Genomic DNA, 24,648 nt, shown 5'->3' on the forward strand with positions numbered 1-24,648 from the left:
CTAGATGGGAGTTTTAAATGTAACTAGGTCTATGATTCGGAGAAGGCAATGGCACCCCACTCCAGTACTCTTGCCTGGAAAATCCCATGGACAGAGGAGCCTGGTAGGCTGCAGTCCATGGGGTCTCTAGGAGTTGGAAACGACTGAGCGACTTCACTTTTACTTTTCACTTTTATGCATTGGAGAAGGAAATGGCAACTCACTCCAGTCTTGCCTGGAGAATCCCAGGGACGGGGGAGCCTGGTGGGCTGCCGTCTATGGGGTCGCACAGAGTCGGACACGACTGAAGCGACTTAGCAGCAGCAGCAGCAGCAGCAGGTCTATGATTTAGGCAGACAAGTAAGAAAAGGAATAGGGGCAAACTTATTGTAGGTGTATGCATGGGAGTGATAATCATTAACTGTGGAATTTAATCTAGTTATGCAGAGAAGTGAGAACACAGAGTGGGGTGGTCAAGGTCACTGAAAGGTGGCAGAATTAATGGGACTGTGGGTGTAAAGAATTAGAAGGATTTTTGGAGTTTTGTGATGAGTGAGTTGAAATGAGAGGTGGTGTTCAAACGTATGTTTGAAATTGATATTAGGAAGGGATTTCAGTTATTATTAAAGGCTAGTTGTATCATGTGAATCATGTTAGAGAGGCAGGGTGTAGGCTGGAGGCAAGGTCTCTGGAGGAGGTTCATCTCCACCAGGAAGAAAGTAAATCTTGGTTTATAAGAGTTCAAGCCATTAGGTCTATCTTTCGAGGAAAAGGGATTATTTGTAAGGAAGTTGGTAGATTTCTACCCAAAGGCTCTCGATCTAATAGGAAGACTGAGAGTGTTTCAGTTAATCTAAGATCTTGGGGGAAGAATCTGGATTTGGGGAACACTGGGTGCCAAGGCCCTGCGTGTTGCTAGGCAACTGAGAAAAGCTGCCCAGCCTAGTTCTGGTCTTTGGTGCACTTCCTGCCTGCGACACACTTCAGAGCTCTGGTCGCTTTGACTCCAGCGTTATGGGGGAGGATCTGGCCAGAGGGGTCTGCAAGCCAGAGGCTCAGGGCCGAGAGGTAGGTGGGGCAGTTAGGAGTTCCAGGACTTCCTGGTCCCACTGAAGGGCTGCCTCCTGCACCGCCATGAAGAAGCTTTTTACCTTACCAAGAAGTAAGGATGAGCCCCGCTGTTCCTGCTCACCCCTGCTTGTAGGCAGATGGGCCAGTATTGGTCTCCTTGCCCAATCAGGCTACACCCTTCGAGATAAGAATTTAAAGAAACTTCACAGAGCTGCCTCAGTTGGGGATTTAGAGAAGGTGAAGGAGTGTCTTCAGCTCAAGAAGCATGATGTAAACATGTGGGACAGAGAACTCAGGTGATCAGAGTGACTGAAGGGCAGCACGGTGGGGAAGCTGGGGCCACTGGGTCCTCTAACCAGAATCATGACTTGTCTGGGCCCCCCAGTGCTTGTCACTCCATGTTTCCCACAGCAGAGAGGTCTGGTAACCATTGGCAAAGGGTCACACCCCCAACTTTCAGCTTCTTCCCTTTAGAAAGGCTCTTCTGGATATCTGAGGGCATTTGCCTTAATCTCCACTGCTTACTCCACCCTCTCCCTGACCTACAGTTTGTCCCTGTGGCACATCTTGTCCCTAGCCACTAAGATTTTCCATGTTCCTAACGTACTAATAGAAAAAGAGTAGAGGCAATGTTTCAGAAGAGTAGTTGTTAAGATTTTAAGACTCTGAAAGAACAAAACTTTTTAATATAGATATCCTATGAAAAAACTTTTTTTTTTTTGAGTTATAGAGGATCTTCAAAAAGCTCATCAGCAACCACTTACTGCAAAAAACAAAACTAATTTTATAAAGAAATGAAGAAGTTATGTATTTGACATTAATAACAGAAAATGTGTTCTATATGTGCCACCCTTAAATCTCGTGGGGAGTTTTCAGGTCATTGAGTGTGTAAAATGTCATGTTTCATCACTATGGTTAGAGGATTTGTGTTAACTTATGGATACGTTTACCTCCTCTTTTAATAAAATCAGAGTTATCTAATTTATCTGACTTTTATCCTGTACCACTGCTTTGAATTTCTTTACAAGGTCATGAATAACCTCAGCATGACTTTATTCAGTGGTCAGTTCTCAGTCTTACCTGGTAGGCATCTCAGCCAAGTCTCTTACTTCCTTATCAATAGTATTTGAAATACTGTATTGTCTTGCAGGACAACTGGTTTGCCTGGCGTTTGTCCTACTTTTGTGTTCAGTTCTTTTTAGACTCTTTTGCTGGTTTTGTTCATCTTCCTGACTGGTAAATATTTGAAGCCTCAGACCTTGAAATGATTCTCTTTCTCTTAATCCTCACTTGACTGGTGAAGAGAGATCATCTGTATCTGATTTCCCATGCTTCCCAACTTTTTATCTCCAGCTGGGTGTCCCCCTGAACCCTAGACTCAAATATACAAATGCGTAGAGAGATCATCTGTATCTGATTTCCCATGCTTCCCAACTTTTTATCTCCAGCTGGGTGTCCCCCTGAACCCTAGACTCAAATATACAAATGCCTACACTATCACTTGGATATCTAATAGACTGTGGTGTGCTTGTAAATGTTAAATAACAGGCTTTTGAGTCGGGATAGGGGTGAGGAGAAGGGAAGAGAAGCCCTGATTTCAAGCTACAAATGTGATATCAGTTGGCTTGAATAATTCCTGAGAATTTAACAATCAGCTTGTGAGAGCCACTAGCTCCACTCCATCACTGCTTTGGGATCTCACAGATCCCCATACTGCACTCCTGTTACTTCTCAGATCTGCTCTTCTCTTCCTATAAATGCCAAATCCTTTCTTTCAGTTGTTTAGACCAGAACCCCTAGAGTCATTCTTGACTAATCTCATTCTTTCACATCCTCCATTTCTTTCGACAGGAAATCTTGGTTTTGCCTTCAAAATAGATCTAAAATCTAGCCATTTCTTGCCAGCTTCACAGTTACCACCCTAATCAAAACCACCATCCTACTTCACCGCAGTGGCCTCCCAGGTAGTCTTCTGTCTTCTAACATTTTCAGTTTATTCTCCACACATTAGCCAGAATGATCCTCTAAAGTGTAAGTGAAGTGATGCTTTCCTTGCCTAAACAACATCCATTGGCTTTTCTTCTCATTAGGGGTAAAAGCCAAAGTCCTTCCAAGGCTCATAAGCCCTACACAACATTCACCCCCACTTCTTGGTATCTCTCTGATCTTGCCTCCCACAACTCTCCCTTTCATTCGTCTCCAGTTCCCCCTTGCCTTTTTAGTGTTCCACAGAAATGCCAGACATGTAGTTAGAGCCTTTGGACTTGCTGGTTTCTTTATCTGGGGTACTTTTCCCTCCCAGATAGTCACATGGCTTGGTCTCGCTTCCTTCGGGTTTGTCACCATATCAGTGAAGGCTTCCCTAGCTACACTACCTGCAATTGAACCCCCTCTCCATGCTGACATTTTCTATTCCTCTTCTCTGCCTGATTTTTCCCTTTAGCACTTAATACTGTCTGTTGTACCTTGTATTTTTTTTTTTGTTGACCTCTTCAACTAGCCAGGTATGATTCATAAGGTCAGGTATTTTTGTTTTGTTTGCTGCTGTGTCTTCATCACCTACAACCTTGCCTAAGCCATCAGATCAGATCAGATCAGTCTCTCAGTCATGTCCGACTCTTTGCGACCCCATGAATCGCAGCACGCCAGGCCTCCCTCTCCATCACCAACTCCCGGAGTTCACTCAGACTCACATCCATCAAGTCAGTGATGCCATCCAGCCATCTCATCCTCTGTCATCCCCTTCTCCTCCTGCCCCCAATCCCTCCCAACATCAGAGTCTTTTCCAATGAGTCAACTCTTTGCCTGAGGTGGCCAAAGTACTGGAGTTTCAGCTTTAGCATCATTCCTTCCAAAGAAATTCCAGGGCTGATCTCCTTCAGAATGGACTGGTTAGATCTCCTTGCAGTCCAAGGGTCTCTCAAGAGTCTTCTTCAACACCACAGTTCAAAAGCATCAATTCTTCGGTGCTCAGCCTTCTTCACAGTCCAACTCTTACATCCATACATGACCACAGGAAAAACCATAGCCTTGACTAGACGAACCTTTGTTGGCAAAGTAATGTCTCTGCTTTTGAATATGCTATCTAGATTGGTCATAACTTTCCTTCCAAGGAGTAAGCGTCTTTTAATTTCATGGCTGCAGTCACCATCTGCAGTGATTTTGGAGCCCAGAAAAATAAAGTCTGACACTGTTTCCACTGTTTCCCCATCTATTTCCCATGAAGTGATGGGACCGGATGCCATGATCTTCGTTTTCTGAATGTTGAGCTTTAAGCCAACTTTTTCACTCTCCCCTTTCACTTTCATCAAGAGACTTTTGAGTTCCTCTTCACTTTCTGCCATAAGGGTGGTGTCATCTGCATATCTGAGGTGATTGAGATTTCTCCCGGCAATCTTGATTCCAGATTGTGCTTCTTCCAGTCCAGCATTTCTCAAGATGTACTCTGCATAGAAGTTAAATAAACAGGGTGCCAATATACAGCCTTGACGAACTCCTTTTCCTATTTGGAACCAGTCTGTTGTTCCATGTCCAATTGTAAGTGTTGCTTCCTGACCTCCATACAAATTTCTCAAGAGGCAGGTCAGGTGGTCTGGTATTCCCATTTCTTTCAGAATTTTCCACAGTTTTTTGTGATCCACACAGTCAAAGGCTTTGGCATAGACAATAAAGCAGAAATAGATGTTTTCTGGAACTCTCTTGCTTTTTCCATGATCCAGCGTATGTTGGTAATTTGATCTCTGGTTCCTCTACCTTTTCTAAAACCAGCTTGCACATCAGGAAATTCACAGTTCACATATTGCTGAAGCCTGGCTTGGAGAATTTTGAGCATTACTTTACTAGCATGTGAGATGAGTGGAATTGTGCGGTAGTTTGAGCATTCTTTGGCATTGCCTTTCTTTGGGATTGGAATGAAAAGTGACCTTTTCCAGTCCTGTGGCCACTGCTGAGTTTTCCAAATTTGCTGGCATATTGAGTGCAGCATTTCACAGCATCATCTTTCAGGATTTGGAATAGCTCAACTGGAATTCCATCACCTCCACTAGCTTTGTTCATAGTGATGCTTTCTAAGGCCCACTTGACTGCACATTCTAGGATGTCTGGCTTTAGGTCAGTGATCACACCATCGTGATCATCTGGGTTGTGAAGATCTTTTTTGTACTGTTCTTCTGTGTATTCTTGCCATCTCTTCTTAATATCTTCTGCTTCTGTTAGGTCCATACCATTTCTGTCCTTTATCGAGCTCATCTTTGCATGAAATGTTCCTTTGGTATCTCTGATTTTCTTGAAGAGATCCCTAGTCTTTCCCATTCTGTTGTTTTCCTCTATTTCTTTGCATTGATCGCTGAAGAAGGCTTTCTTGTCTCTTCTTGCTATTCTTTGGAACTCTGCATTCAGATGTTTATATCTTTCCTTTTCTCCTTTGCTTTTCACTTCTCTTCTTTTCACAGCTATTTGTAAGGCCTCCCCAGATAGCCATTTTGCTTTTTTGCATTTCTTTTCTATGGGAATGGTCTTGATTCCTGTCTCCTGTACAATGTCACGAACCTCATTCCATAGTTCATCAGGTACTCTATCTATCAGATCTAGGCCCTTAAATCTATTTCTCACTTCCACTGTATAATCATAAGGGATTTGATTTAATTAATATTTTTGATGAATGAATACATACATATATATATCCATGCAGATAAATATAATTTAAAGATATTACTCAGCAATAAAATGATATCTCATTAATATAAGAAATGAAATTACTGATACATGCAGCAACATGGATGAATCTCAAAAGTGTCATGCTAAGTCAAAGAAATCAGATGATAAAGACTATATATCAAGTGACTCCTTTTCTATGAAATTCTCAAAAGGCAAAAGTATAGCCAAGGAAAGCAAATCAGTAGTTACCAGGTGCTTCATACAGGGACTGGAGGAATTAGATTTATTATAAAGGGATATGAGTGATAGAAACATTCTTTATCATGTTTATGGTGGCAGTTATATGACTATATATTGGTCAAAACTCATAAAATTGTACATTTAAACTTTTTGTATATTATACTTGAATAAAGCTGAATAAAAAAGTCTCAAACGGTATATTCTATTTGAATATTTGTGTGTGTGTAGAAAGACTGAGAATGGGATAAAGTATGAGTGGATACATACTAAACTTAAAATCACTATTTCTGAAGAGTAGATGAGATTTGGATAGGGGAAGTAGAGAGAGTAAGAATGGTTATGGGAGACATGCCTTGTGCTGTTTAATTTTGTTAAGTGATTTATAGTTATTTATATAATGCTGCATAAACTCATTTTAGAAGCATTATGCTAAAGGTCTCCGATGCCTCATGTAGGTATATGTACATATAAATAATGGCCTTAGGAAGTAATATTCTATATATGTTTTCTAGTAAACATAATGATACTACAAGTGGAAGTTTCTGGTTAGGAGAGAACAAGAGAAACACCATGACAGTTAATGAGCAGGTTGTTATGAAGGCCATAGTAACCCAGTAGGAAGAACATTGTTTTGGGAAAAAAATTCTGAATTTGCAGCCTGTCCTGCATTTGTATGACCTTAACCCTAAATCTCATCTTGTCAAATCAGAACTATTACTAGATAAATGTTTTTTAAACCAAGATCTGCAAGCCCTGTTGCAAACTATTTTTTATTAAACCAGAAGACCTCCTTATTAATGTCCTTTGTTTATTTGGCTTATATTTATGTTTTTATTTTAAAAGAAATGTACCTAATAAGTATAAAAATGAATGGAAGATGTCTAATATCTCTCCCAGCAATAAAAATAAATTACCTTCTGTGTGTTTGTTTGTTTTTTTTTTTTAAAGTCCCTCAGATCTGTAGATAGCCTGGTCAGTGAAGGCTCAATTACAAATGAACACTTTCTACCATACTACTCAAACCCAGATTAGCTCTAAAGTGCTGGTTTACAGTTGAAAGTAGTGATCTAGTGTGAGGTAGCTTCCTTGGTTACTTCTTCACTCACCCTGAATTCTAAGTTATCATCAAGAGCCCAAGTCAGTTGATAAGGGGGGTGTTCTCACGATGACCTAATTTAAGACAGCAGCTGTATTCTGGTCTTGCACCCTGTGCAGCAGGTAGCACTTCTCTTCAGTTTCTGGAATAGTGACTCTTCATACCCATCTGAGTCACTCCTTTTGCTAAAGTTCAGTTAAAGATTTCTGGGATCTGATAATTCTTCATTTGGCCACAATCTCTGCTGACAGTTCTTTCACTGGTATATGAGAGAGTGAGAGACTGGGAGGAAACAAAACTTGAATCAAACAGTAGGATACCAGCTTACCTAAAACCGTAGAAACCAGCACTAGGCCTTGCAGGGATTTAAATTTCTTGTAAGTACCATGAGTTAAAAGGTAACAATATAAATCAGAGTCTTCACTTCGCAATATGGTACACTAATAAGAGTTGTGTATTTTTGAGAAATGGAATAATACACTTGGTTTTAAAGTGTGTAGCTAAGATATTTGTAAATACATGTTTTGCATTCAGCTATTTCAAAAAATAGGATGGTTTTTGACATTAGGTGAAAAAGTATTGATATTGTAGAAGCTCTTGTATGTGTAAACATTTGGTAAATGATCATAACAAAGGCATTACTTGCTGCATATTTCAATATTCCATATTCTTAATTATCTGAAATTAAGACTAGTTAATCTAAAACTTGAAATGGAGGCAATCTGTATATTCTTGAGACTTTTTGTCTTTTCAAGCCAGGATGACTCATTTGAAAGGACTCCAAATATTCTGAGAAAAAAATCTTTTTAAGACTATTTTGAAGGTTGATTAATATTATAACCTTTGTAAGGTTTCATGCCTACTCAGGATAGATTAGTCTTGTTTTCAAATTTTGTGTAAAAGACCATAGGACTATATTTCGCTCAATGCTTCCTTAAGAAACTGAAGCTTTCATAGCTATTTTATTTTATTGACTCTGTGGTTGATTTCCTGTGTTCCTTGGGGCATATAGATGTGCTCTGTGATCTTTATAAAAGTTTCATTGTCATGTAGGGTTTAGACTTAAATTGGAAGAGTGAAATATTCAGCAGGCATGCATCGGCTACTTTTGGAAAACCTACTGGGAATTACCCAAATGCCATTTACTTTCTCTCAGAGAAAGAGAAATTGGCATTGTTTTTGCTTGTTTTCATGAAAAAAGGAAATCAGAGCTGGAGAGAGAGGTAGATCTAAAGGCTGAGTAAAAACCACCTAAGTTCCTTGAGACTAAATTTTTGAAATAGGTGTAACAGTAGGTGAAAGAGACAGATCAATATATCTGTTAAGATTTGCTATGCTATCACAAGGAGTTATTTTAGGTCAGCTTAAAGCCTTTTGGCCCTATATATTTGGGTTGAAGACTGGAGAAATTTCCTATTACATAAGAAAGTTTACCATTAAGCCAAATTATGGATGGCAACAAAAAGGCTGATCAGTGCTTTTACTGTTTTGTAATTCCTGAGAAATCAAATTAGTTATCAGAAGTTTGTTTGGTAAGGATGGAATCACAGCAAACAAGGTAGATCATTTTGAGGGATATTTTCATCTAGATCATGACGTCTGAGGAATCATTTTTGTTCTACACAAAAACAAAGTAATCCTTTCCAATGACTGGGAAATGTGGGTTCCTTAAATTCACATTTTCTTTACCATGGAGGATGTTAATCACGAATAACTTCTGGTTTCCGTCTATTACCTAGCTGACTATCCTCTTTCTGATTATAGTCTTTCTTCAGATAGGATAATATAATTGGTTAGGTTTCTGTTCTTTTGTATTATACTTAGTCTTGCCTTCCAGAGATTATATTCAGATAACTTTGATTGGAGTTTGTGTATTTCCAAATTGTTCAAAATTATTTTTATTTTCTCCCATAAATGGTAAAGTATAACATCATCTATAGATTTTATGTCTAACTCTTTGGAAGTTACCTTATTTTCAAGTCCTTATGGGCTACCTTTTGCTCCTCTTAGTATAAATACAAGTACTGTTTAGGTACATACCCATAAAGTACTTTTGAGAATCTAAAATAAAGTGGAAAATGGTGTCTAAAATCTTTTGTTTAGGACCTGAGCTATCTATATATAGATTTTATATTATAAAATTATCTTTGCTGCTGCTGCTGCCAAGTCGCTTCAGTTGTGTCAGACTCTGTGCGACCCCATAGATGGCAGCCCACCAGGCTCCCCCGTCCCTGGGATTCTCCAGGCAAGAACACTGGAGTGGGTTGCCATTTCCTTCTCCAATGCATGAAAGTGGAAAGTGAAGTCATTCAGTCATGTTTGACTCTTCGTGACCCCATGGATTATAGCCTACCAGGCTCCTCTCTCCATGGGATTTTCAAGGCAAGAGTACTGGAGTTGGGTGCCATCGCCTTCTCCAAAAAGTACCTTTAGTAAGAATATAATGATATCACCGTCACAAATAAATAAAAGATTATTGATGTCCAGTTCAGGCTAAAAACTACAAATTTTAAAAGGAGTCATTAGTACCTGTTATGTTATACTTCATGAATATGTGCTTGATTTCTTGGAGGCCACATAGAATATGGCTTTTTGAGAAGAAAAAAATATTTTAATAATTAAAAATTAGGCTGAGATCTACAACTTAAAGAGAACCCTTAGGCTTTTCACCTTTGTGTTTACTTCTTAGAGCAAATATCAACTTTAATAGCTAAGCAGAGAGAAATACACACAACTTAGGTGTAGCATGCTGTGGAACAGGGGTTCCAAGCATAGGCAATGTCCCTTCTTCCTATTAGCTGGAACAAATATCTTAGGTTTTAGAGATCATTTCTAGATTTTTTTTGGATATCTAATTTTATCATTCATTCCAAGGCTTAGACTCACTTTGGTGTTTGAAAAAAGCTATTTTTTTTCCAACATAAATTCTCTTGGAAGTGAAACCAGTTAAATAAGTATCTTCAGGGCATTTATATGGGCCTTTTAATTCAGTAAAATTAATTATAATTAATATGAATTTTATGTAAATATAAGTAAGCATATGAAGCAAATACCTTAACAATATATGATCCAGCATGTTCTTGGGCATAGTAGGTAACTTATCAAACTAAGACTTATCTCTACTTCTGTAAAAAGTAGTTATAATTAATATGAATTTGGTGTAAATATAAGTAAGCATATGAAGCAAATCAGTCAGCTCAATTGCTAAGTCATGTCCAATTCTTTGCGACCTCATGGACCCCTCACTAGGCCTCCTTGTCAATCACCAACTCCTGGAGCTTGCCCAAGCTCATGTCCATCAAGTTGGTAATGCCATTCAACTATCTCATTCTCTGTCATCCCTTTCTTCTCCTGCCTTCAGTCTTTCCCAGCATCAGGGTCTTTTCTAGTGAGTCATCTGAATGTATATGAAGCAAATACCTTAACAATATATGATCTGGCATGTTCTTTGGCATAGTAGGTAACTTCTCAAACTAAGCCTTATCTCTAACTTGTGCTTCATTATGTTGATACAGAACACCTTTGCACCTGGTCTGTGCTAATGGATATTCAAATACTGTCTCTCTTTTAACTGAGAAACTGGGCAAAGTAAATGTCTGGGATGGTGAAAACAGATCTCCATTGACTAAGGGGTGTTGATTTTTCTTTTTTGATTGAATTGCATTTGAATTCTTCTCCTAGTTAACCTTTGTTATATTTCATATTTTAAAACATAGTATTAAATATTAGTTTAATATATTAGATCCTAAGTAGTAAATTTGTTGGCCATCTATCGCTTTTGTGTTGACAGGCAGTACCATGTGACAAGGAGAGTTGTGCTACTGTTCTTCTAGAACACAGTGCAGACCCCAATCTGGTGGGTTTAGATGGCAACACTGCTCTTCATTATGCTTTCTGTTGTCGAAGTGTCTCATTAGCTGAAAAACTGCTGAAACACAAAGCTAACCTTGAGGCTCAAAATACGGTAGCCTTCTATTAAAAATGATACATGATATTTTAGAAAGCAGTAAAAGACGATATTCATTGCAGATAATTTATATCAGTTGAGACATATGTTATATAAGGCATGAGTTTTACAAAATGAAATTAGGGAGAAGGGGAGGAAAATGAGATTATCAAATACTGACAAGTTTTCTTTTTATAAAAAACGTTCTCTATTTCATTTTAGATTATAATCCTGACCTCCAAAGCAACATTATGTTTAACAATTAAAATTGTTCAAAGGACCACATCAAATGAGAAATACTTGATTTCACTATAAATGAACATTGATTAGAAATCATAAAGACTATATCTTTTTCTATTTATATGCTCATGAATAAGTATAAGAATAGAGTAAAATTAGAAAGGCACTTGTTATACTAAAAGTAATCCAAGTCCCCTATTAAGATATTATGGATAATTGATGAGCATACCTTTTTAAGCTTCCTAACACTTCAGTTCACTGATATTTTATCCTCATGAGAGGCCAAAATAAGTGCCAGCCTTGCAAGTTTAAAAGAAACCCTAGCAAACCAACTGTGTATTGTGAATTAATGTTTTGTAATATTTATATATATTCTAGGTGCTCATTAATTAAATGTTCCATACTGGTCTGCCCACAATTTGAATTAAGCCTGAAGTAGAAACTTTAATTTTATTTTTTAACTGGTTAGCAATATTTTATGTTTTTATTATTTTATTTATTTGTGTGTGTATGTGTTAGTAGCTCAGTTGTGTCTGACTCTTTGCGACCCCATGGACTATAGCCCACCAGGCTCCTCTGTCCATGGAATTTTCCAGGCAAGAATACTAGAGTGGGTTGCCATGCCCTCTTCCAGGGGATCTTTCCAACCCAGGGATCAAACCCACATATTTTACATCTCCCGCATTGGCAGGCAGATTTTTTAGTACTAGTGCTTCTTGAGAAGCCCTGGCATACATATTTATAAATATATTCATGTATGTGTGTGTTAGTCCCTCAGTTGTTTCTGACTCTTTGCAGCCCATACACTGTAGCCCACCAGACTCCTCTGTCTATGTATACATTCTTTTCTAGATTCTTTTTCATTTTAAGCTTTTCATTATAAGATATGACAGAGGTTTCTTATAAGCACACTAATTTTTTTAAATTGAACTTAAATCTAAAAGGCATGTAATGTTGGTACAGTATTTAAAGTAATCATTTTGAAATAGTTTTTCCAGGATGGGTTTATTCCACTTCTACTTGCCATTACTGAAAATAATGCAGAAATAGTAGAATTTCTTTTGAAGAGTGGGGCAGATGTGAATGTTTCAGATAAGAATCGAAGGTATAATTAATGCTAAATAAGATCATTTAACCATAGTTCAGAGAAGGCAATGGCAAGCCACTCCAGTACTCTTGCCTGGAAAATCTCATGAACAGAGGAGCTTGGTAGGCTGCAGTCCATGGGGTCGCTACGAGTCAGACACAACTGAGGGACTTCACTTTCACTTTTCACTTTCACACATTGGAGGAGGAAATGGCAACCCACTCCAGTGTTCTTGCCTGGAGAATCCCAGGGATGGTGGAGCCTGATGGGCTGCCATCTATGGGGTCGCACAGATTCAGACACGACTGAAGCGACTCAGCAGCGGCAGCAGCAGCAACCATAGTCATCTAATAGGAATACACACACACACACACACACACACACACGTGTGTGTGTTAAATGCTAGGTGTTCATTTCTTAAATATACCAGGCTGCTCTTGTCCACAATTTGAATTAAGCCTATATTATATATGTATATATGACATATATCTGATATTGAAAAGATTTGGCCATAGGATTTTGGACAAATTATCTAGATTCCAGGATCTATCTTTCTATCTGTAAAATCAGTTGGGCCAGATTTTTAGGTTATTGTTACTCTTTTTTTAAAAAGTAACGTTAGAATCTTCTACAGAAACCCTATCTATAAATCCCATATGCTAGTTAAATAGAGATGGGGACTCAGAGTCCCAGACACTCCTCTCCATAGAATTTTTAACACATTTTCTGGAAAACATTACAGTTCTCTGGAGCAGGGATTGAAAACCACTAAACTAGTTGCTTCTAGGGACTCTTATTTTCAGACTCCATAATATGTATGGTCTGTGATTACCACACCTTTTTGAGAAGATTTGCCCCACATTTTACATTCTTGCCCTCTTTTCCTGATCATACATTTGAACAGTAAATTTAGAAGATTTAGAAGACTAACTTAAAAAAAAATAAAAGACATTGTTAAGATTCATAAATGGACATATATTTATATCTCTTCCTCCAGAACAGCCCTTATGATTGCTCCAGTGATGAACCCACAAGTTTAGTCAGTCTTCTTCCGCAAGAAGTGGACCTATCTTGCCAAGATATTTATGGATTCATAGCTGAGGAATATGCGTCTTTCAATGGTTTTACTATGTAAGTGATATTGTGTATCTTTTAACAATTGTGTGGAATTTGAGCATAAGGAAAGAAACAGTAGCCCCAAAGTACAAAGCCCACAGTAGGGGTAAACACATGATGAACTCTGGACACAAGCATCTGGGGATGCTTGATTTCCCCATCAGTGTAAGAACCACAGGTTCTTCTATTGAGGGGAATAGAGACTTCTCTCTTAAAGGGCACACACAAAATCTCACACTCTCCAGGACCCAGGGCAGAAGCCGTAACTTGAAAGGAGCTTAAGTCAGACCAACTGCTGTTCTTGGAGAACCTCCAGGAGAGGCAGGAGGCAATCAGAGGTCACCGTGGGGACACAGACACTGGGGCAATCATTTTGGGGAGCTCATTCTATCACCTGGACACTGGTGCTGGCAAGCACCATTTTGGAATTCTCCCTCTGGCTTATTAGCCCCAGGACCAGGGCAGCCCTGGCCCAGTGGTCTGCAGGCACCAGTGCTGGATGCCTCAGGTCAAGCAACTAACTGGGCTGGGACACAGCCCCACCCACACCAGACAGGCTACTTTAAGGCCTCCAGATATATAGATGCAGATATACCATATCGATTACAGTGTATAAGCAAACTCTTCTTTCTTGAGATTTTAACAAAATAACTTATTCATATATTCCTTATGGAATAAATAATTAAAATGAACAAGAGAAAAAAAAAAAAAAGCCAAAGACACCCCTGAGCCCACAGCTGCCCCTAGACAGGGCCATGCCCACAGAAAGCACAGACTCAGACCCGCACTCCAGTGCATAGGTACTAGACCTGGGATTCTCCAGAGCCCTCCAGCCAGAGATCCTGGGACCCAGCTCCACCCACCAGTGGGTAGACACCAGCTGCAAGACAGCACCAGCCCTGCAGCCTGCAGCCCAGGTCCACCTACTAGCCAGCATGCTCTAGCTTGGGGACAGACCTCACCCATCAGCATGCAGACAACAGCCATAAGACAACCTCAGCCCTGCAGCCTATCAATCTGGCCCCTCTATCTGCAGGTTAACAGAAGCCTGAGGACAACCTGGGCCCTGTGGCCAACTATGTCAGGAAGTGGCCCCACCCACCACCCATCATGAGCCAAGTGATTTAATACCAGCTCTGGGACTCCTGGACCCTGCAACCAGGCCCCAGGATCCAACTCTGCCCACCAGTAGACTGGCACTTGCCCCAGGATCTGGCTTTACCCACCAGCAGGCAGGCAAGAGCCCTGGGGTCTTCTGAACCCTGACTTTACCCGCAGGGCCCCCCAGAGTTCATTAGTCAGCTACCTCATAGCATGGCCCTGCCAACTAATGAGGCAGGGCCTGGCGACTAACCAGGCCAGGAGCCAACCAAGTCCACCAGACTGCCCATAGTAATCAGTCTGCCACAACAGAAGGACCCATACACTCCACATTGGGGGAGGGGCTACCCCTAGAGCATAAGCAGCTCTGGTGCTAAGAGGGGAGTGCACTGCTGGGGTGCACAGGCCTACGAAAGGCCACTTATCAAAAGAAATGTAACCAAACTACCAAATACATAAAAATAAAAACAGCAAGTTATGCAAAATGAGGTAAAGGAACATATTCCAAGTGAAGGAACAGGATAAAACCTCAGAAGAGGAACTACGTGAAGTAGACGGGGAATCTACCTGAGAAAGAGTTCAGGGTAGTGATCGTAACAGTGATCCAAGAACCTAGGAGAAGGATGCATGGACTAGGCAGTTAGAAGTTTTTAACAAGGAGTTAGAAAATACAGAACAACCAAACAGAGCTGAAGAATACAGTGAATAAATTTAAAAATCCAGTAGAAGGAAATAATAGTAGACTAAATGTTGCAGGTAGGTGAGCTGGAAAATAGAGTTGAAGAAATCACTGATTCTGAACAGGAAAAAAAAGAGAGAGAGAGAAAAGAAATGACAATTTTAAGAGATCTCTGGGAGAATATTAAGCACACTAATATTCACATTAAAGGGGTGCCAGAAAGAGAAGAGAGAGAGACTAAGAGGCTGAGAACATATTTGAAGACATAATAGCTTAAAACTTACCTAACCTGGGAAAGGAAACAGCATCCAAGTCAAGGAAGGGCAGAGTGTCCCATACAGGATTAACCCAAACAGGAACATACCAAAACAGCTTAGTGAAAATCATTTAGTTGTGTCTCTTTGTGACCCCATGGACTATACAGTCCATGGAATTCTCCAGGCCAGAATACTGGAGCGGGTAGCCTTTCCCTTCTTCAGGGGATCTTCCCAACGCAGGGATCAAACCCAGATCTCCCACATTGCAGGCGGATTCTTTACCAGCTGAGCCACAAGGGAAGCTCCAAGACAGACTATAATTAAAATGGCAAAACTAAAGATAAAGGATAGTGGTGGTTGTTTAGTTGCTAAGTCGTGACTGACTTTTGTAAACCCATAGACTGTAGCCTGCCAGGCTCCTCTGTCTATGGGATTCTCCAGGCAAGAACACTGGAGTGGTTTGCCATTTCCTTCTCCAGGGTATCTTTCTGACCCAGGGATTGAACCTGCATCTCCTGCATTGCAGGTAGATTCTACCTCTGAGCCACCAGGGAAGCCCAAAGATAAAGAATATTTAAAAAACCGCAAGGGAATAGCAACAAATTATATACCAGGGGACTCCCATAAGGTTATCAAATGACTATTCAGCAGAAACTCTGCAGGCCAGAAGGGAGTGGCACAATATATTTAAAGTGATGAAAGGGAAAAATCTACAACCAAGATTACACAGTAAGGCTCTCATTCAGATTTGATGGAGAGATCAAAAGTTTTATAAACAAGCAAAAGGTAGAAGAGTTCAGCACCACTAAACAGTTTTACAAGAAATGTTAAAGGAGCTTCTCTAAACGAAAAAGAAGAGCCTGCAACTAGAAACATGAAAACTATGAAAGGAAAAAGAACATCAGTAATTTAAGTGTAAATAAATGACTATGGAATTTTTATCATCTCAATACTACTTTATTATTTTTAGTGTTGAAAATTATAAAAGCATTATATTATTGTTCTTTTTCCAAAAAGGTAAGAGGGGAGAGAGATAACTTCCTAATGACTAAGCAGTTACCTTTAGGATATGAGAACTATCAAAATCTATTAAAAAATGCAAATAACTTTAAACTTCAATCTAATGCCTCTATCCTCTTTTTTGTTTATGCCTTTCTTTTGTGATGGGAACTAAGCTTTTTGTAATTGTGACTGTTGCTGGGTAGCAGCTATTGCCTATCTACAATCTCTGCTTTTTATTATCATTTGTTAGCTCGCTTTCCTGGTATATCAGTTCAGTTCAGTTCAGTTCACTCGTTCAGTCGTGTCTGACTCTTTGCGACCCCATGAACCGCAGCACGCCAGGCCTCCCTGTCCATCACCAACTCCTGCTGCTGCCGCTGCTAAGTCGTTTCAGTCGTGTCCGACTCTGTGAGACCCCATAGACGGCACCCCACCAGGCTCCCCTGTCCCTGGGATTCTCCAGGCAAGAACACTGGAGTGGGTTGCCATTTCCTTCTCCAATGCATGAAGGTGAAAAGTGAAAGTGAAGTCGCTCAGTCGTGTCCGACTCTTAGCAACCTCATGGACTGCAGCCTACCAGGCTCCTCCGTCCATGGGATTTTCCAGGCAAGGGTACTGGAGTGGGGTGCCACCAACTCCTGGGGTCCACCCAAACCCATGTCCATCGAGTTGGTGATGCCATCCAACCATCTCATCCTCTGTCATCCCCTTCTCTGGCCTTCAATCTTTCCTGGTACATAGGGTCTATTATTTGGTAAGAGTGGAAGCCTAGAATAGGCTTTTTAAAAAATAAAGGAAACCATCTCAAATGAGGGAATTATATTTAGATATTTGTTTTACAGTTAGCTTTAACCCATACATTGCCTCATTCCTTTCACTGAAATTCTGAAATCATATGCCTATTAATGAGTGGCTAGAATGGGCTCTTTTCAGGCATGGAGACAAGGTTTCTTCTTTGCTAGATATGGTTTATTGGGGTGGGCCCTAATCCTATCTGACTGGTGTCCTTATAGAAGGAGATTAGGAATGCAGAGGTACACAGAGGACAGTTATCTACTAGCCAAGGAGAGAGGCCTGTAACTGTTACAGCCTTCCTGTATGGCCCTCAGGAAACCAACCGTGCTGACACCTTGATCTTGGACTTCCAGTCTCCAGAATTGTGAGAAAATAAATTTCTGTTGTTTAAGCTACCCAGTCTGTGGTATTTTGTTACAACAGCCCTAAAATCTATATACCAACCTATATACCAAGTATAACCTAAAGCCCCTTTTTCTACCTTGTGAGTGTTTTTTTGTGGTTACAGGAATAAAAGAAGTGCCAAGAATGGGAATATCTAAAACAAAAATGGTGTCTATTGATGCAGTTGACTTGAGAGGAGGTTGTGTCAGCAGTTGAGTGTGTGATGTAATTGGGAAGGCATTATTAGCTAACATCCATGGTTTTCACTTGAGAATTATGTATTATGAATTGAACTGAATATTTATGAACGTTGGAATTCATATATTTAATATATTTTCTCTTTATGGAGTGATATCATCAATTAATTGTTAATAATGAAAAGGAAAAAAAATTTAAAACAGATATCTAACTCTATGAACACAACTTTGGGTACTATATTTGATACAGAAGAGCTGCAGGAAGGTAAGAATATACAGATTGAACAAGTAGTTTTCCTTGTTGATTTTTATTTGTTTGGTTTTTAGGAAGGGACACTGCTTTTGCAAATAATATATAAATTTGAAATTTTCTCCTATTTTGAAATGCTAAATATCTTAAACACTATCCTTAAGAATATTAGTGATTAAAACATTCTGACACTGTTGAGTGAAATGTAATATAAAAACATACTGAATGATTAAGACATTTTTATTCATTGTCTTGAATAGTTTAAAAAAACACATTTTTGCAGGCAATGGCAACCCACTCCGGTACTCTTGCCTGGAAAATCCCATGGACGGAGAAGCCTGGTAGGCTGTAGTCCATGGGGTCCCTAAGAGTCGGACACGACTGAGCGACTTCACTTTCACTTTTCACTTTCATGCATTGGAGAAGGAAATGGCATCCCACTCTAGTGTTCTTGCCTGGAGAATCCCAGGGACGGGGGAGCCTGGTGGGCTGCCGTCTATGGGATCGCAGAGTCGGACACCACTGAAGCCACTTAGCAGCAGTAGAGATTTCCAAAGATAAAAAACTATTAGTATATTTTTTATTTTATTCTAAAATCACTTCACATAAATACATATGCTATCAATTAATGGGATTGCAAGGAGTTTGTCACGACTCAGTCACTAAACTACTACTAATATAACATATCATGAACTCCTTATTGCCAAATTCAGACTGAAATTGAAGAAAGTAGGGAAAACCACTAGACCATTCAGGTATGACCTAAATCAAATCCCTTATGATTATACAGTGGAAGTGAGAAATAGATTTAAGGGACTAGATCTGATAGATAGAGTGCCTGATGAACTATGGATGGCGGTTCGTGACATTGTACAGGAGACAGGGATCAAGACCATCCCCATGGAAAAGAAATGCAAAATAGCAAAATGGCTATCTGGGGAGGCCTTATAAATAGCTGTAAAAAGAAGAGAAGAGAAAAGCAAAGGAGAAAAGGAAAGATATAAGCATCTGAATGCAGAGTTCCAAAGAATAGCAAGAAGAAATAAGAAAGCCTTCTTCAGCAATCAATGCAAAGAAATAGAGGAAAACAACAGAATGGGAGAATAGAGATCTCTTCAAGAAAATTAGAGATACCAAGGGAATATTTCATGCAAAGATGGGCTTGATAAAGGACAGAAATGGTATGGACCTAACAGAAGCAGAAGATATTAAGAAGAGGTGGCAAGAATACACAGAAGAACTGTACAAAAAAGATCTTCGTGACCCAGATAATCACGATGGTGTGATCATTCATCTAGAGCCAGACATCCTGGAATGTGAAGTCAAGTGGGCCTTAGAAAGCATCACTATGAACAAAACTAGTGGAGGTGATGGAATTCCAGTTGCCCTATTCCAAATCCTGAAAGATGATGCTGTGAAATGCTGCACTCAATATGCCAGCAAATTTGGAAAACTCCACAGTGGCCACTGGACTGGAAAAGGTCAGTTTTCATTCCAATCCCAAAGAAAGGCAATGCCAAAGAATGCTCAAACTACTGCACAATTGCACTCATCTCACACACTAGTAAAGTAATGCTTAAAATTCTCCAAGCCAGGCTTCAGCAATACGTGAACTGTGAACTTCCAGATGTTCAAGCTGGTTTTAGAAAACACAGAGGAACCAGTGATCAAATTGCCAACATCTGCTGGATCATGGAAAAAGCAAGAGAGTTCCAGAAAAGCATCTATTTCTGCTTTATTGACTATGCCAAAGCCTTTGACTGTGTGGATCACAATCAACTGTGGAAAATTCTGGAAGAGATGGAATACCAGACCACCTGACCTGCCTCTTGCGAAACCTGTATGCAGGTCAGGAAGCAACAGTTAGAACTGGCTGTGGAATAACAGACTGGTTCCAAATAGGAAAAGGAATTCGTCAAGGCTGTATATTGGCACCCTGTTTATTTAACTTATATGCAGAGTACATCATGAGAAACGCTGGACTGGAAGAAGCACAAGCTGGAATCAAGATTGCTGGGAGAAATATCAATAACCTCAGACATGCAGATGACAGCACCCTTATGGCAGAAAGTGAAGAGGAACTCAAAAGCATCTTGATGAAAGTGAAAGAGGAGATTGAAAAAGTTGGCTTAAAGCTCAGCATTCAGAAAACAAAGATCATGGCATCTGGTCCCATCACTTCATGGCAAATAGATGGGAAAACAGTGGAAACAGTGTCAGACTTTATTTTTTTGGGCTCCAAAATCACTGCAGATGGTGAGTACAGCCATGAAATTAAAAGATGGTTACTCATTGGAAGGAAAATTATGACCAACCTAGATAGCATATTCAAAGGCAGAGACATTACTTTGCCAACAAAGGTTCGTCTAGTCAAGGCTATGGTTTTTCCTGTGGTCATGTATGGATGTGAGAGTTGGACTGTGAAGAAGGCTGAGCGCCGAAGAATTGATGCTTTTGAACTGTGGTGTTGGAGAAGACTCTTGAGAGTCCCTTGGACTGCAAGGAGATCCAACCAGTCCATTCTGAAGGAGATCAGCCCTGGATTTCTTTGGAGGCAATGATGCTGAAGCTGAAACTCCAGTACTTTGGCCACCTCATGCGAAGAGCTGACTCATTGGAAAAGACTCTGATGCTTCGAGGGATAGGGGACAGGAGGAAAAAGGGACGACAGAGGATGAGATGGCTGAATGGCATCACTGACCCGATGGATGTGAGGCCTGGTGTGCTGCGATTCATGGGGTCGCAAAGAGTTGGACACAACTGAGCAACTGAACTGAACGAACTGAATCATCTTTTTGTGTTTTGTCTAGTCTTCTATTGTTAAAAGAGTTACTTCCTATGCTCATTGATTCCACTCATAGCCCCTCTGCTCCTTAGTGTTTCAACTTTTCTTAATACTACATTCCTGAATTACCATCACAGAACACAAACTATAGGAACTTTTGTAAGAATCTTAATCTTAACATTTCTGAACTTGTTTCCTCATCTGAAAAACTTACTGTGAAAGTAAATGAGAATGAAAGTATTCAGCACAGTAGCTGATAAAGAGTTGTTGCTGATAAAAATGTTAGTTTACTTTCCTTTTACTTTGGGTTGAATAAATAAAGCTGTAACCGCTTTTTTTTTTTTCCTCCTGCTGCTGGTTTTCATATTTTCCTGGGCCTACTTTTCCAGTTCTGTGCAGACCTTAATATAAAACTCACTATACACTCTGGCTTTCACCAAATTTCATGTGATATCAGATTTTTCATTATTTTCCTACTTCGACTATAGTTCTATAGCATATTATGTAGTAGATTGTAGAGCTTCCCTGGTGGCTCAGTGGTAAAGAATCCACCTGCCAATGCAGGAGACTCACATTTGATTCCGGGTCAGGATCCCTAGAGAAGGGAATGACAACGTACTTCAGTATTCTTGCTTGGGAAATTCCATGGACAGAGGAGCCTGGTGGAATATAGTTCATGGGGTTGCAAAAAGAGTTGGACACAATTTAGCAACTAAACAAGCAATAGTAGATTGTAATATTGTTCAGCAAATATCCACTCTTTCTCCCTGACCCTATTTCCTTTCAAACTGACTTGGTTTGACCATGTGACTTCCATGGATGGGAATGACAGGTTGCCTTTTTCTTGCAGAAGCCCATCACCCTCTTTCACTCTTATCATCCTCCATCAGAACATCATGATTAGATAGCAGTTACCTCTTCAGCCTGGGTCCCAGCATGAGACACAGTGCGGATCTGCACTAAAGCCCAGCTGATGCCAGGAACCCAGGTAGGCCCAGTAGGGCCACAGCCAACATTCAGAAGTGAGAAATAACTGTTCATTTTTCAGGCCACTGGGACTTTGGGATTATTTATTATCCCAGAAAAAAGTTGACTAATAAACCATAGGGAAAGGGTCATAACATGTAGCTCCTGGCGTTTCATTCACACAGGCCCCAGGACATGTACTCTGTGTCCTATTCCTGGATTCCACATCCCGTCTCCCCCAATTGTCCCATAGAAGCTCAGTCTTGCATCCCCTCATTGATCTCTTTTATTACGCAGGATTATTTTTTTCTTGCCAGTGAAACTTGGAAAAGACTTGTTACTTCCACAGTGTATATCCCTAGGAAAGACTGAAGGCACAAGGAGAAGCGAGTGGCAGAGGATGAGATGGTTGGATGGCATCATCAACTTAATGGGAATGAATTTGAGCAAACTCTGGGAGATAGTGGAGGACAGAGGAGCCTGGTGTGCGGCAGTCCATGGGGTCGCACAGAGTGGGACACGACTTAGTGACTGAACTACAATAGCAATGTGCTTATCCAACTAGGTGTGTGTTGCATGCTAAGTTGCTTCAGTCGTGTTTGACTCTGTGTAACCCTTGGACTGCAGCCTGCCAGGCTCCTCTGTCCATGGGATTCTCCAGGCTAGAGTACTGGAGTGGGTTGTCATGCCCTCCTCTTTCAAGGGATCGTGTCAACCCAGGGATCAAACCTGTGTCTTTTACGTCTCCTGCATTGGCAGGCGGGTTCTTTACCCCTAGTGCTCCAGGCCTTTCTCCACAAGCAATTATTTTACCAGTTACAAGGAATTTCCACTATGTGTAACGTCAGATGAATGCTTTTATCTTGCAATCTTTTCTGAGATACAAGTGAATCTTACTCAGGTTTAGGTAATTACCATCTCGCTTTAAAATAAATACCGGATATTTCTTTTCTAAGGAGTTGTATTAATTTCTTATTGTTGCAGCAAATTACCACAAATACAGTGGCTTAAAACACCACAGATTTTTTTTTTTTGTCCTACAGTTCTGGAGGTCCGAAGTCCAGATGGATTTCACGAGGCTAAAAGCAAGGTAACAGAATGTACTCCTTCCTGGAGGTTTGAGCGGAGAATCTGTTCCCTTGTCTTTCTACCTTTCAGGTGCTGCCCACGTTTCTTGGTTCCTGACTGCCAGAAATCGAATTAATCTGTCCTCTGCTTATATCTCACATCTGACTCTCCTGCCTCCCTGTATGAACCTGTGTATTTGCTTTGGGTCCAATCTTGTGGAGAACTACTTTTTGATGATAGCCATTCTAACAGTTGTGAAGTGATATCTCATTTTGATCTGCATTTTCCTGATTCTTAATGATATAAAGCCTCTCCTCATGTACCTGATGGCCATTGATATGTTCTTTGAAAAACTGTCTATTCAGTTCCTGTGCCCATTTTTTACTCAGGTTGTTAGGTTTTTTACTGTTGAGTTGGATAAGTTCTTCATCTGTTAACTCATCAGATATATGATTTATAAATATATTGTCCCATTCATTTTGTCGATCATTTCTTTTGCTGTGCAGAAGATTTTTCGTTTGATGCATTCCCACTTGTTTATTGATTTGCATGAATATCTGAAATATGAAGACCACTGACTGATTATTTGTCACCGTATTGCATATATGCAGAGTATGCAGATACTTTTAATTTGTTTCAATGGATCTTATGTCAGTGATTCTTTGTAGTAATTGACTCTACCCCTAATAATATATTAATCCTTCACTGAACTATTGTTATTTGAATATTTTCTCTTATGATCATTGATATTTCCCCTGTATGCAAAGTTTTTACTTATAAAGTGATTCTAGTGTTTTAAAATCTAGACAATTTTACTCATAGCGGGGCTCATGTACATTTCTATTTTATTTATTACTACTTCAAAGATTAATAATTATGAACTTATTGCTTAGTCCCCATGACTGGGAAACATTTCTTTTATATAACCATTCTATTTATTTTTGTTTGTTTCTGATTCATAAATAATTATAAGGGAATAGGAATTTGGAAGGATTTTTTTCCTGGATAAAAATTTTAGGTGGTTTTAGGATATTTTATTTTGTACTTACTTCATTTTTAAGACACAGAAACTCTGTCTTTTGTTTATAATAAGATATATAATTTTAAAGGAAATCAACCCTGAATATTCATTGAAAGGACTGATGCTAAAGCTAAAGTTCCAACACTTTGGCCAGGTGATGCAAAGAGCCAACTCACTGGAAAAGACCTTGATGTTGGGAAAGACTGAAAGCAAAAGGAGAAGGCGGCAGGAGAGGATGAGATGGTTAAATAGCATAATCAACACGATGGACATGAATCTGAGCAAACACCAGGAGATAGTGAAGGACAGGGGAGCCTGGTGTGCTGCAGTCCATGGGTTCACAAAGAGTCCGACAAGACAGTGACTGAACAACAACAATAAAGATAATTTTATAAAATGTTTTCTGTTGTCTATCTCTTCATAAAATTGTTTGCCATCTAGTGGACAATCTAAATACTGCTTAGTTTTGTAAGACAGGATTCTATGTAGAGTATCTAGAGAGAGAGAGAAGGAAATTAATCAGAGGTATTCTGTGGCAAAATCTCAATAAATGAAAAGATGTAATATGTTTATAGATGGAAAGACTCAACATAGTAAAAATGAAAGTTCTCTTGAAGTAGATGCAGGTTTAGTGCAATCTAAGCAATATCCAAGTGAGGTTTTTTTATAGGTATAGACAAGATTCTAAAATTTATATGGAAAGGCAAAGGAA

The 24,648-nt window shown here is 39.7% G+C and overlaps 1 protein-coding gene and 1 long non-coding RNA gene across 3 annotated transcripts in view; both read left to right on the forward strand.

The window, feature by feature from the left end:
- The window catches only part of LOC133246334 (uncharacterized), a 31,933-nt gene extending 7,600 nt beyond the window's left edge, over window positions 1-24,333 (forward strand). For both annotated transcript variants that reach the window (XR_009736013.1, XR_009736012.1), the window contains exon 2: window positions 22,891-24,333. This is a non-coding gene — a long non-coding RNA (uncharacterized LOC133246334). The remainder of the gene's footprint in view (window positions 1-22,890) is intronic.
- Window positions 311-13,450, forward strand: ANKRD7 (ankyrin repeat domain 7). The gene is given in 6 exon segments (XM_061414522.1): window positions 311-1,346; window positions 10,558-10,671; window positions 10,829-11,006; window positions 12,227-12,333; window positions 13,313-13,335; window positions 13,338-13,450. Coding segments are annotated over 6 exon segments (768 nt in total). The 5' UTR covers window positions 311-1,113.
- Window positions 24,334-24,648: the final 315 nt, after the last annotated feature.

This window comes from Bos javanicus, chromosome 4 (assembly GCF_032452875.1).
Source record: "Bos javanicus breed banteng chromosome 4, ARS-OSU_banteng_1.0, whole genome shotgun sequence".
Classification (NCBI taxonomy): domain Eukaryota; kingdom Metazoa; phylum Chordata; class Mammalia; order Artiodactyla; family Bovidae; genus Bos; species Bos javanicus.